Here is a 14,443-nt window from a genome sequence, read left to right as displayed (position 1 = left end):
TCCTATTAAATAAAGCAAAAACTGCCTTCAGTGTCTGTCCTCTCCTCACTGCTGTAGGCAACAGTGTCCTCTGCAACACAGTTCGCAGCAGCCCACTCCCTGACCTCGCGGGCCTGAGAGCCTGACATGTACCGGCAGCAGACCCAACAAGCCTCCCGGTCTGTTGTACAAATATCTTTGGAAAGTGCTTGGGTGAAATTCAAGTCTCCTTGACCACTTGAGCCCTCGCGGCCCTATTCTGGGTATGCCATAATAGCCAAAAAAACTAAAATAGCAGATCTACAGTACAAGCTCACGGTAAGTCGCAACGCACCGCTTTACTTGTTAGCTTGTAGATCGGTAACCGTTCAGTGAAGAGATTTGGTGAGGAGGGAAGGGGGCCAAAGATAAACCCCTGGTGGACCCCGGTCAACAAAGTATACGCTGTATAGGGTTTAAGTGGTTAAAAAAAGTTGCACATGGCTTAACTACCAAGGCACTGGAAACAGGCCATAAAAATGGACACAAAGTTCTTCTGGTGCATAAATAACTGACAACAAACAAAAGATGATCATGGTTATTGTGGGTCTCCTTGAAGGTGAATACAAAAACCAGAATAAAGTTCAAGCCTTTTAAACCAGAGGTGCACAAACTTTGGGTTAGGACCAAACTGGGTTCACAGGGGATATCTATATCTATCTATCCATCTATAAAGAAAGACAAAAGTAAGTTAAAGGCGTTGAAGCTGTTACAGTGGGAGTAACAACTCTTTGTACTACGGTCTCAACACTCGCCCCTGGAACCTGAGCTGTTATAACCTCGCGTCACCAGGCTTTCCACCGCGGAGGAAAACCTGGTATTCATTCTAAAACTGAGCCGTGAAACAATCGTGTTCCGGTGGTGTGTCCGGGTTGGTGTCGCATTGTTTTTGTTCCCCACATAATGCGGATCAACTAGTTTTGTCTCGCTAGTCGCGCTACGAGTTAGAATAAAAGATGGACATACCAAACGATTATTATACCAAAAGAAACAAAACGAGTACACCCAACTAACCACATTTTAAACTAGGGGAATCATTTTGGAGGTGCACGGCACCGGAGGTTCCGGTCGTGTGTTCCGGCAGCTGGATGGTGTAAAGTTATTTCCGCTTCCAGACCGGATCAGAAACCCGAAAATGGTATTGATCCCAGGCTAGAGCTGTTAGACATTCATTGACAACCTGGACAGCATGAGGACAAGCGCTTTCATGCACACAAACGCACATTAAATGTATGTGTGTGTATAAATATATGCACGCTATTACGAAGAAAAGATACAAGGACAAATTCATCACCGTTGCCAGTGATCAGTATCTACTGTCCCATGTAAGATGATCATTCCTGTGTGCGTCTGTATGTTTGTGCACACATGCATGTGCACGTGCTGAACACAGCTGTCATGATGCGTCAATTATTCTAATGGAAAGTGCCTTGTCTGACAAAAGCCACTCTCTAGGAATCACACTTACTGTACATGTCCATGCACGCATACACACACACACACACACACACACACACACACACACACACACACACACACACACACACACACACACACACACACACACACACACACACACACACACACACACACACACACACACACACACACACACACAATTTCTTCATAAAACTTGCATAGAGAGCATCCCATGTGTGCATCAGCAAAAAATGCCTCCTACATCCAGAAGGTTGTGAATGAATGCGCAGCATTTCCTTTCATAGAGAGAGAGAAAGACAGACAGAGGGGAGAGAGAGAGAGAGAGAGAGAGAGAGAGAGAGAGAGAGAAAGTCAGAGGGAGGCAGGGAGAGATCCATTCCCTCTTTATTTCCATTGCATTTCACTCTGCTTCCTCTCTAATCTGCCTCTATGAAACTCAATTAACCTCTCTCTCTCAGTTCACTCCAATTCAGAACTGCTGTATGGCAGAAAAATTATATCTTCAGTCAAAAAAAATTTGTCACACTCCGCATTAGAACTGTGTGTGTGTTTCTGTACCTCTCTGTTGTTTCAACTAAATGTGTAATGAGTAAGACTGCAGTCTTTGCTGTATCACGAGCCGGACAGTGAGTCAGCATCCTGAACCACGCACTCCCATCCACACACACACACACACACACACACACACACACACACACACACACACACACACACACACACACACACACACACACACACACACACACACACACACACACACACACACACACACACACACACACACACACAAATATTTAACATACGAAGCAGACAAACTCATTCCCCCCCCACACACACGCACTCTGGTAGGATGTGTTGTGACTGGGGGCAATGTGTTCCTCTTAATATGCACAGACGGCTGTCTGAGAATCACCCTGCATGGCAGGCTGTGGCGTGCATGCACACGCACACACAGTTTGTACAGACAATCCCGCACACTACTGTACATGCACACAGATACATAGACATGGAAACCTTACTGTAACAGACACACACACATACAAAGACACGCCCACATACAAACCAAGACATACACATATTCAGACATACAAACCTAACCCACACACACCGACGGTAGAATGCTCATTTAAATACTGTGGTGTAAAAATGCACTTTGTTGCATGTATACATGCTTGGATGTATGCAATGTGCATGTAGCAGCACCACTATTATGAAAAGTACACTAATGGCTGTGGCTGAACTTGTCTCCTCGGGTGGGACTGTGGCATCCGACATTGAGCAGTACAGCAATCCAAGCGCTCCCACCAAGCATCAACTGAACACAATACGACAACTCCAAGCAAACAACTGTGAAAAGTCCAGATGGAGAAACACAGTCAGAATCAGAATCAATGAAATTGCAAACGTCTTTTTTACCAGGAATGTTAAGCCATACTTGGAATTCACAACTACTACTGTAACTTTGTGCAACACAGCAATGTAACGTAAAGTGACGTTTACGCGTACAAACAGCCTATATTACCCCACAACAACTTATGTCTGTAGTAGCCAGTATCCTCTTCCTTGCAATGGTATGGTATGTTGGTAAGGAAGACCGGCTCTGTAGTTGAGAGTTAGACAATCTGGATCTTGCTGCTGAGGAGAGGATGAGGAGGAAGCTGAACGCTATCCTGGTGAACCCCCCTCCTCCACTCAACAATGAGCTAGCAGGGATGAGGAGCATTCAGCCACAGACTCATCCCTTCTCTGCACACCAAAAAGCAACAGGCTCCACAACCAAGCTTGACTTCTATAGGAGAACTTCACCCATTCAATCCGAAAACGCATCTGTGTCATTTTAGATTTTAGCTATCACCATTATTTTATAACTTTGGCTATTCAAAAAAAATAATGAGCTTGTAGATCTGCTATTTTTGAATATCTAAAATGACACAGATGCGTTCCCGGATTGATGGGTTAAGATCACTGTCTGATCTTTTGGTTTATTACTACCTCCTGCTTTGTGCACTTGCACATGGACTACTAGGATGTACACTAGAGAACCTTGACTGTTACCCGTTAAGGATAAATGCTGTGAAACGTATTTATATTCATTGATATTTATGTGTCACGTACTTTGTGAGCTTGTAGATCTGATATTTTTGAAATATTTTGAAAGTGAAAGTGATTAATTCTGTCTGTGGGTTTGATATTTAATCAATGAAAATGTTCCTCCCGACAGCGATATACTCATTATATTCACTGTTGCTGATAGTCTGTACATTGTTATATTCATTGGCAATAGATATTAGTGTCATCAATGTTGGGTGTAAACCTTGTATGTGCAAAACTGTTACTTTTCAAGAAATGGGAAAGATTTGACCTGTGTTCCAATGGATCCAATCTAGTTATTATTTAGTCACAAGCTCTTGTTAATACATTTCATTGGTTCAATATTTATATGAAATCCCCACACACACGTAACCACTTTCAATTTCGCAAGTATTTTTTTCCCAACGTGAGCTTATAGATCAGCTATTCTCAGCTACTTTTGCACGACACTCTTGTATGAAGTAGGGCATTTGAAAAAAACAAAAAGTTGATATACATGTATGGTGATACTGTACAAGATTCCTACCCAACAGTCAGTAGAGCGCCGTTCCACTAGTTCAGAGCCATTGACTACGTAGTTGTTTGAGCTGCACACACGCCCGTGAATGTGTCTACCTCCGTATCGATCAAAAACAACTATTCGCATCTCCCAACACTTACAAAAGCTACAATGGTCCATTGTGTGACCTGCTAAGTACTGTAGGCATAGCATACTGTCAGATGTTCTCTGAAGCAGTCCAAAGAGAACGTTTGTTTAATGGCTTCATGAATGAAATTACAGAGGTGACGTCTGCAAGGTAAATGTAGGCTATATGACAACACTAAAGTGTCCCCATTATGCAAGTAAATAGAATAACATTCGATATTGTGGGTTAATAAATAGGCCTACATATTAAAGAGGTTATTTCAATTGGCGATCGCTCACATGTGCGTGTACAGTATGTGCGAGCATGTGCACGTGCACGTGACATGGCGCTCGACTAGTAAACAAATCCACAGTACACCACTGCCAACAGTAATGATATTTGGACTCAGAGATGATCAGAGCTCTCCAGCAACTGGTACATCAGGGGAAATTGAATTCAATGTATAGGTTTGAACGGATGAGAAAACAAGCGGCAACAAACCTACCCCTTTGACAACCAATCCTGATACCGTCCCAATATGAAGGACCTCCGTTAGCATTGGTTCTGCGATGCTGTTATCTATACTACAATTGGCATGCAGGCGCATGCGCGAGAGGCAACAGGTTTAACGGGTTTGACTTGTCCTGGTTGATTTCGTCTTTCACTGGTTTGACTTCGTCTTTCACCGCTGTTGCCAGATTGTGCGAGAGCAACAAGCAACCAGCTTCATGAAAAAACACAAAGCTGCGCACTGCGCATGCGTCGGACGCACTTTCTCTAACCAATTACACCCACTTCACGCTTACAACACCTGGACATGGCAACCCAACCTCAGCACTGCGCATGCTCAAACGGCTATGTTACACATCCTACCAACAACCTAGCCTGGTAAACCCGACGAGCCTATCAGCGTCGTCGCTCATCGTTCTGTGATTGACAGCAAAAGTTGGCCAATCAGGTGGCGAGTTCGAGTGAGCCCGAATGGATCCGAGTGCAGCCTCAGTGCAGCCGACCAAACACGAACGGCAGCCATTGTTTCTGTGGGCAGTTTTCTCCACACTTTTCTCAGCTGTTTTAGAACTTCAAAAAGCTCTCAAACTTCTTCTTTGAGGCACGGAATTTACTTATAAGATCGTTTGGATAGAATTTAGTTGTTTCACTTCATATATGTGGTCAATTAATCATGACAGAGCCTATTTAAAAATAAAATTTCAGAGAACCGGCAGGGGCGGCCAGTCACACGCATGTATCCGAATAAGGCAACCTATTTTGGGCATGGCCATCTCAAAAGTCCCGTTGCGTCACATTAGTCGCGGAGGTGGCAAAAATGCACTGCAATTGGCTGAAGGGGAAAAACGATCATTCTTCATGAAAAATAAAAAACAGCCGATGGGGTCTGCGATGTTTCACGAGGGTCCGCGATGTTTCGCGGGGGTCCCAAGACTCAAATTATTTTAAAAGATTTAAAAACTTTTTGGGGGGAAATTTTTATCCCACGATTTTTTAACCCCAAAATAAGCGAGCCCTCGCTTATTTTTGCGCGGACGTAATTTGTTTGTCATTGTGGTGAATGTTGTGTGTGCTGCTGATGTTTGTTGTGTGAAGCTTAATGTCAGAGTGTTTGTGTTGGAGCGCCTCAGTGCTCTACCCTCTGGGTATTTTTTATTTATTTTTTATCCCATGATTTTGTACCCCCAAACGAGTGAGCGAGAAGGACCATCATTGGCTTACAATGCTGGAAATCCCCCCGCTCTTTCCCTCTCCCCCTGCTTCCTCCCTCTCCCCATCTCCCCCTGCTCTCTCTCCGTCTCTTTTTCACACACACACGCGCACACACGCGCACACACACACACACACACACACACACACACACACACACACACACACACACACACACACACACACACACACACACACACAGAAATTACCACCAATGGCTACATAAACCAATGGGCAATGGCATACATTGGTCAAATGGAAAGCTGTACAATGTAAAATGTGGTCATCACTATAGACATGTCAACACAGAGCACTTTCAAGGAAAAACTACTACTTTTACGCAGGCTTGTCTGGGTCTGTTTTGGCTCACTGTGAACACTTTGGACCACCCGCTACTACAAGCACTCAGAGTTCACTGAGCACAAAGGAGAAAAACAAAAAGCAGGAAGAGGGAATATGCAGAGATGCGTGTTTGTGTTTATGTGTGTGTGTGTGTGTGTGTGTGTGTGTGTGTGTGTGTGTGTGTGTGTGTGTGTGTGTGTGTGAGTGTGTGTGTGTGTGTGTGTGTGTGTGTGTGTGTGTGTGTGTGTGTGTGTGTGAGTGTGTGTGTGTGTGTGTGAGTGTGTGTGCGTGTCAAAGCTCTTTCGTTCCAGTCTCTTCCACTCTCTCTTCCTCTCCTCCAGTCTCATTCAGTGAAGCTGTAAGAGCTGTAAACAGGATGTGTTGACGATGCCCTCAACCACCCCCCCAGGTCACATGACCCCCCCCCCCCCTCCACTGACAGACGATCTGAGAACATTGTAGAAAAACTCGGGACAAGACCGTCCTTTCGGATGACGGTGAACCAAACTTGCATTTCACAGGCTGCTAAACATTACGGCTAGAATTTACATCCCACGCCGGGTCTCATGCCATTAACTGTGTGTTCCTGCCAGTGTTTCATCTCTCAGCCCTGATGCTGCATGGTCAAATCCCCAGTGCTAATTTAACAAATTGTCCACACTCAAGATACAAAAGTATACATTATTATGATTTTTACTGTGTGTCAGCAGCTCAGTGTACACACGGACACAAATGCACATTGCGCACACACAAACACAAACACAGCCCCCACCCCTCACCTGTGCATTGTGCACAGACTGTACGTGCACAGTCACACTGAATGCCCCAGACACAACCTGTTTAAAGCGCACACGTGTGGCCTGGCAGCCGTCAGCAGCCGGCCAAGCTTGATCCTAATAAGTAGAGAAAGCTGCACATTCCTGAGGGCGCACAGACACACGCACGCAGACACACACGCACATGGGAGGATAATCAAACATGCATGTGATCACAGGTACTCACTAGCAAACATGCATACAGTATGCATGCATGCTCACTCCCACTTGCAGAGCATGGCCATTTAAACCCCCCCCCCCCCCCCCCACCACACCCCCCTACGCCGGTCTAGACATGAGACCGGGAAAAGGCGGGATGGAGAAGGGAGGAGTAAAGAGAGAGACAGAAAGAGAAAGAGAGAGAGATGGAGAGAGGAGAAGTACATACTACTCACCCCGCTTTTGGAGCCATCCCTCTTTAACAACGGTGACATCGCTCATGGTTCCTTCACGCCGAGCCTGATGCCGCTACACGCCTGCTCCACACAGAGAGAGAGGGAGAGAGAGAGAGAGAGAGGGAGAGAGGGAGAGAGAGGAGAGAGGAGAGGAGGGGGAGTGGGGGGTAGGGGGGGGGATCGGCTCTCCCAGCCTCCGCCTCGCTCTCCTCCCTCCTCCCTTCCTTGCTTCCTCTCTCTCCTTCTGCGTTCTCTCCCTGGCTCACGCAGTCTTTCACTCTCGCTCACTCTCACTCTCGGACACACACGTGCAGTGCCTGTGTGCGTTGTGCGTCGTGTGTGGTTTTGCTTCCGGTTGTGGCTTATCTTCCTTCCTCCTCCTCTTCTTCTTCTCTCTCTCTCTCTCTCACCGGCAGTGACTCAGCCTGGAAGGAAGTGAAAGGAGAAAGGAAATAAAAAAGGCACAGATTTAGTTTTTTTCCCTCCTTCACCTCTGTTCGTTCATTTGTTCGCTCCCTCTCTCTCTCCTCCAAAGCCCTTTTATACAATCTGACAAGACAAACAACTAAGTCATTGTAAGGACAAATACCCCTCCTGCCCCCCCCTCCTCTCTCTGAATTAATGCAGAACTCTTGACAGAGCAACAATTGACCTTGCTGGCAAAACAAGTGCGCTCTCCTCATTCATAGATTTTTGCTCCGTGCTGGCAGCCAAGTCCTGTGTGTGTGTGTGTGTGTGTGTGTGTGTGTGTGTGTGTGTGTGTGTGTGTGTGTGTGTGTGTGTGTGTGTGTGTGTGTGTGTGTGTGTGTGTGTGTGTGTGTGTCTACAGTATCGTCATGCTTTTTTGCGCTTGAGGCTGCATGTTTGTCCATCAAGCAAGTATCTCATCGTAGAGTGTACAAGTGTGCGTGCTTCTGTGTATGTGTGTGTGTGTGTGTGTGTGTGTGTGTGTGTGTGTGTGTGTGTGTGTGTGTGTGTGTGTGTGTGTGTGTGTGTGTGTGTGTGTGTGTGTGTGTGTGTGTGTGCGTGTATGTGTGAGTTTGGGATGATTTGTGCGTGTGTGGGAGGTGGGAGAGCATCTCGGCACAGTGGAGTAGGTCTCGGTCTATAAATAGCAACAAGCGCCAGTATGGGATGCTCTTCATGGTGTTTCTCTCTCTCTCTCTCTACCTCTCTCTCTCTCTACCTGTCTCTACCTCTTCTGTGCCAAGCTCCGGCTCTGCACCTCTCTCTCTCACTCTCTCACTCTCTCACTCTCTCACTCTCCCTCTCTCTCTCTCTCTCTCTCTCTCTCTCTCTCTCTCTCTCTCTCTCCCTCTCTCTCTCTTTCTCTTTATCTCTTTGCACCTCTCTCTCTCTCTCCTCTCTTAAGCTTGGGCTCGGCATCTCTCTCTCTCTCTCTCTCTCTCTCTCTCTCTCTCTCTCTCTCTCTCTCTCTCTCTCTCTCTCTCTCTCTCTCTCTCTCTCTCTCTCTCTCTGTCTGTCTCTCTCTGGCGCCCTCCCCTCTCTGCATAGCGGTTGTGTTCACCTCAAATGCACCCTACTACACTGTACATTACGCTACACTACATTGCTGGGTTTTGAATGGAGACCGGTGCTAGCTTAGCCGTTAGCTGCAATCTAGCCAGCCCGGATCAGTATTCACATCAGCTGGCGTCTGCACTGCCACGGAACCGCAGAGTCATAATGGAGCCTAGAACACACACACACACACGCACATACACACCATTATAGACATAGACACAGGGTTTCCCTCACGTTTCCTTGGACAGAAATATTTAGTCACCTTTATGAAAGCAGATGCCTGCATGTTTCTGTGTACTACTAATACTTCATGTCACGGAGGCCACACTTCTGTTTTTGACAAAAGCATCAAATGGCTGAAATATTAAGTAAGCTCACTTTATTTACATTCACTTTATACAGGTTGAGGTTGTCTGAGTTCAATCTGACAGGAGACCTTTTCATTTCTCTTACCAGTGACAATCTGCTTGATATATCTTCAAGAGGTACATGGCCAAATAATACTACACTCAACTAAATCCTGGGGTAAGTTATACATTGAAACGCTTAATAAGAAATTCAACGCCTTCACGTACATCCCTAGCTGGGATGAAACCATACCCTCTCCATGGCACACTTTTACTATTTTAAGTCATGTAGGTGTAGCAAAATTCCTGCAAACAGAAATCAATATCCTTCACAGAAATTGTATGTATAAATAGTAAATACATACAGACTGAAAACAACAACAATAACAGTGCAGATTCCTGCAGAAATGAACAGAAATGAAAATGATTCATGTTGGTCAGAACCTGGTCATTCTCATACTTTAAACATGCTGCTCCAGCCTGGGACTTCATGTTGCATTGTAACCGGAAAAGCTACTTTTAGCGTCAGCCTTAATCGGGAGTAGCATGGCCCAGATCACTGTAAGTGTTACGGACAAGACATGGCACCAAGTACCGTCTTAACCCATTCAAGCCGGAACGCATCTGTGTCATTTTAGATGTTAGCTATTATTTTATACTTTGGCCATTCAAAAATAACAGATATACAAGTTCATAGCGCCGCACCGAGTGCCAAATACATATCATTTTTGGGGTCCTTGACATGAAAAAGTTTGAGATATTATACACTGATATCATAGCGACATACGGTTTTCAGAAAACTGTTAGGATTTAGAAGACATTTGTAGATCCGGATTGAATGGGTTAATCTGTTAGGAGCGAGGAGAGGAGAGGAGAGGAGAGGAGAGGAGAGGAGAGGAGAGGAGAGGAGAGGAGAGGAGAGGTGAGGAGAGGAGAGGAGAGGAGAGGAGAGGAGAGGAGAGGAGAGGAGAGGAGAGGAGAGGAGAGGAGAGGAGAGGAGAGGAGAGGAGAGGAGGACTCCTGGTGCTGAATCATGTCCTCCAGACAGTGGCTAACCCCTTATTCACGAGGCAGCTGTTGCTATGGTGAGCCATCCGTGCCAGGGGAAAGCACCCAGCACATAATCATGTTGTGACAAAGAGGAAGTCCAGAGGAAAGACAGAAGCACAAAGAAAGAAAGGAGAGCAAGAGAAAGAAAGGTCTCAGAAACAGGGAATAAAAAGAAGGATAGAGAGAAGTAGTCAAGGGGGCGTGCACTGCAGACAGTCAGACACCACCATTAATCAGTCTCACTCTGGTCAGGTGACATGGCAAGGCATTGTGGGATGGCACTAGAACCAATGTGCATAGCACAACAAAGCGTGCCCACATCTCTCTCACATTTCATGTCAGACATGCATTGTTGGTCCCACCAGTTTGCTGATGTTTATGAAGCCACCGACCAACACCTATCGTGAAGGTGCACACGTGACTACTGCTTAGCTTTGCTCTCCACACTACTATCATCACTGCATCACAGATACTGGGTCTGCTCTACTCTGTAGCCATACCAAAACAATGCTATTAATTACAAAACTGTGTTCATATAGAGGCCACTGGTGCTGCTGATGGCCTGGACATTGACACACTACTTCTGGAACCAACTTGGATCTTTCCTGCTTCGCCGCTATCTAAAGAAAATAATAGAAGAATGAACTCCTCTCACAAAAAAAAAAGAAAAAAGAAAAGAAAGATATATAGTCTAATAAAGGTGTGGCCCCCTCCATGTCCATTCTTTAGCTAATATTGCTTGCTAGCAAGTTACAATACGTAAAGTTTGTGAACGAAGACAACACAAATGAAATCACAATGTCTCTGTTCAGTGGTGAAGCTGCAATATACAGGAAAAAATGCATTGACAAACTGGTGCGGTGGCGTCTAATCTCCTTTGGCCAAATGGAAATAGTAATCTTTACAAATAAGTGTTGGTGTAAGAGATTATCTTCAGAATTCTGTTTTTACATCACATTATCAACTGTGATCCAACTTTCACGATCTTTGCTACAATAAGAAGGATGCAGTACTTTTTATTGGACAGTCATAGTAGCCAGAGCCATTCAAGGACAGTTGCGTCACCTCCGTTCACTTCATCGGGCCAGGTCATCTACATAAAGCCTTCTATTGGCAAATAGTGACAAAGCCCTAAACCGAAGTTTACGGAATGCACTGGAGTCTATGAGCGTTTGTAACTATTTCCAGTTACATGAACCACATGACCGGTGCTGTTTCTGCCTCCTCATTGGCGGAACTCTCTAATACAAGGCTCTGATAGTAGCAGCCTATACACAGACATACAGACAAACCCTGGTCTAGACGGCTTCGCCTTCAGCCACATTATAGTGAAACAAGGAGAAAGACGATAGTGATCCCCATCTGGTCTGTATCTGTTTGAGGATCCTCGGTGTGAAATGTTTGAACAAGCCCTGGTTTTTGTAGCGCTGTGTGCTGGGCAATATCCCAAGTTCTCTACAACAAGAAAGATATCATTTAACGAATGATGTGAAAAAAATCTACATTGATATATTGGGGGAAAAAATCTTTTTTTAATGTGCCTTTGAATAATGTAAGGAAATTTAATTCACCATTTCACCATCATCTCCACTGTATATGATTATTGCTTTAACCTGTGCTAATCAGACTTATGTTGCAGCTAATAAAGACATACAATATTAATGCACACTGTTTGAATGTAAATGTTTTGGTCTACAAAGATTGTGATCACTTTGAGTGGAGCTCAGTTGTTGGACAAAGGGGAAGCATCACTTCCTAAAGACTATGCTCCTGGTCTCTGGATAGTTAAACTCACCCAGAACAGTGACCTCCCATCAACTGTATACAGGCACAGCAATGAGCCTAGACCAAGGGTTGCCAAACTTTTCAGGCTGCAACCCCCCAAAATAATCATATTTGAACTGGGGACCCCCCACACTGAAAAGCACTTGGAATTGTAGCCATTACATTTAGTCTGACTCGGTTCCACAGATAAATATTGTGAACTGCAAGCTCACAGCACATCGCACTGCGAGTTTGAATCTGGTGTTCAAACCAGTGTAATAAACAGTTTTCCCCCACTGTCATTCTTTTTTTTAATTAGCTACCGGTATATCAATTCCTAGAAGAAAAAGCAATGCCCTGATTTATGCCAAAATCAAAGAATCGTTGAAGTCTCTCAGTCACTGTGTACATCAGAGTTTAACAAATGTACAGAGCTGAAGGTTATCCAATGAGTAAATGACATTTCTTAAATGAACTTCCAGGAGAAGTGAAAGTCTGAAAGTCTAGTTTAGTGAGTTGTTATTAACCTGAACTAATAGCTTAAAGATAGAATCATGTTTCACCTGTTGTTTTCCCCTACTCCCTTTTATTTCAAAACAGTGAAACAGAGATCTGAAGAGGCATTTTGCTCCTTGGCCCCCTTCTGTCCTGCTAGCCAGGTTTAAACTGAACGTCAAGTGCAGGGCGGTCCCAGACTGACACCTGTCTTTTAGGAGTCTTGTGTTGTTGTTTTTATACGGCTATAATATAGCCATATTGTGAGGTATGTGGGAGGTCACTGTCTAGTTAAAATAGTCAGCCGTGGTACAGTGAGTGGGGACATTGTCCATAATTGTCAATCGTTGAGAGAGTAGTATCAGTGCTCATCTCATCGTCAACTTTAGCAGTGGCAACATCATCACTGTCTTCACCATCACCATCATCAACAACAACAACAACAACAACAACAACAAAAAGCTGCCTCCCGAGCAGGTAGTGAGCACTTCACATTCATTCTCATGTACTGTACCGTAATCTATTTGAATCTGTCTGTTGTTCTCCAATTATATTTGGTCTATATCAGTGTTTCTCAAACTTTTACATTTCAAGGGACCCCCCCCCCCCCCGCCCCCCCCCCCAAAAAACTCTTGACAGTAGCCTATACAAATGGAACTAACAGAGTTACAGACTTATGGTAAGGTAAGGGTAAATTTAGAGCCCCCTCAAGGAACCATGAGAGTCCCTGGACCCCACTTTGAGATCCACTGGTCTATATTAGTGTGGGCTAGTTGCCCACTAGTCCTAGGAGGACAGTCCTGCTGCATCTTACGTCACACAGCTGACTGGAAGTCAAAGTGACGCATGTTGCATGCAGCATGATGATGATGATGATGACAGAACAGAACTGGACGCGTTGACTCTCTCTAAATGCATCGTCAACACGGAGTCTGCAGTGTCAATGTATCCATGTATAACTCCCACAGTGTGTTAATGTAACCAAATGGACCCTTCATCACGGGTCCATTCGGTTACATTGTTGCACATTCTCGGAGAGAGTTAATCTGTTAACACAACAGTCCCCCAGGCAGGCTTGTCTGTCAGCCACACGGGACCGCCCACCCTGCTATGGTAACAAACACAGTTACAATGTCACACAAGTTGCATGTCATGTTTACCAAACATTCACCACAATAAAGGGATATAAATATTTACCTGTCGCTTTGTATAGAAGGTGCGATGGAATTCTCCTCCTCAGGGCAACTGCCGTTGAACAGATCCCCCCCTCCTCTCCTCTCCTCTCTCCTCCTCTCCTCTCCTCTCCTCTCTCCTCCTCTCCTCTCCTCTCTCCCGTCGGGTCGGTCAGAGCAGAGCTTAAACAGCTAGAAGTAGACAGGCTGAGGGGGGGTTAACTCTAACTGTCTGTAACCCGTCCCGTTTTCCTTAATAGCCCTAGTCTTTAATTAGCGTTCCGGGTCGAGGACGAGGCTGGAAGACCGTGGGATGAAAACACAAGTCAGTCTCCCCGGCCGGACGAACGCAGCTGAAGTCGGAGGAAGATGCTATAATAAACCGAGCAACCTGCCGCTGGGTAGTAACGCTTTTTGGGACTTTCAAGAACACTCGTGACGTCAGTCAGCCGCTAGTAACAACGCCCCCTCTCTCTCTCTCTCTCTCTCTCTCTCTCTCTCTCTGCTGGCTGCCTGGCTGTCTCCTCTCTCTGTCCCATGCTCTGTCCACTCCTCTGTCTGGATCCCATAAGCCGGAGGGACGGTCGTGCTGTGATTGGCTAGTTGGTTGTCAGAGGAGACGACATTTTTTCTTTCTTTCTTGTT

The 14,443-nt window shown here is 45.3% G+C and overlaps 1 protein-coding gene across 1 annotated transcript in view; it reads right to left on the bottom strand.

Annotated features, from left to right (window-relative positions):
* akt3a (v-akt murine thymoma viral oncogene homolog 3a) overlaps positions 1 to 14,146 on the bottom strand; it is an 80,976-nt gene extending 66,830 nt beyond the window's left edge. The window contains exons 1-2 of the mRNA XM_080449313.1: positions 13,824 to 14,146; positions 7,447 to 7,871 (exon numbers count right to left, since the gene is read on the bottom strand). Coding sequence (XP_080305439.1) covers positions 7,447 to 7,492 — 46 coding nt within the window. The 5' untranslated portion in view covers positions 7,493 to 7,871; positions 13,824 to 14,146. The remainder of the gene's footprint in view (positions 1 to 7,446; positions 7,872 to 13,823) is intronic.
* Positions 14,147 to 14,443: the final 297 nt, after the last annotated feature.

Source organism: Gymnoscopelus braueri, assembly GCF_963280865.1.
Source record: "Gymnoscopelus braueri genome assembly, chromosome: 14".
In the NCBI taxonomy this organism is placed as follows: Eukaryota; Metazoa; Chordata; class Actinopteri; order Myctophiformes; family Myctophidae; genus Gymnoscopelus; species Gymnoscopelus braueri.
Note: the sequence above shows the minus strand (reverse complement) of the source record. Positions and strands in the feature narration are given on the sequence as shown.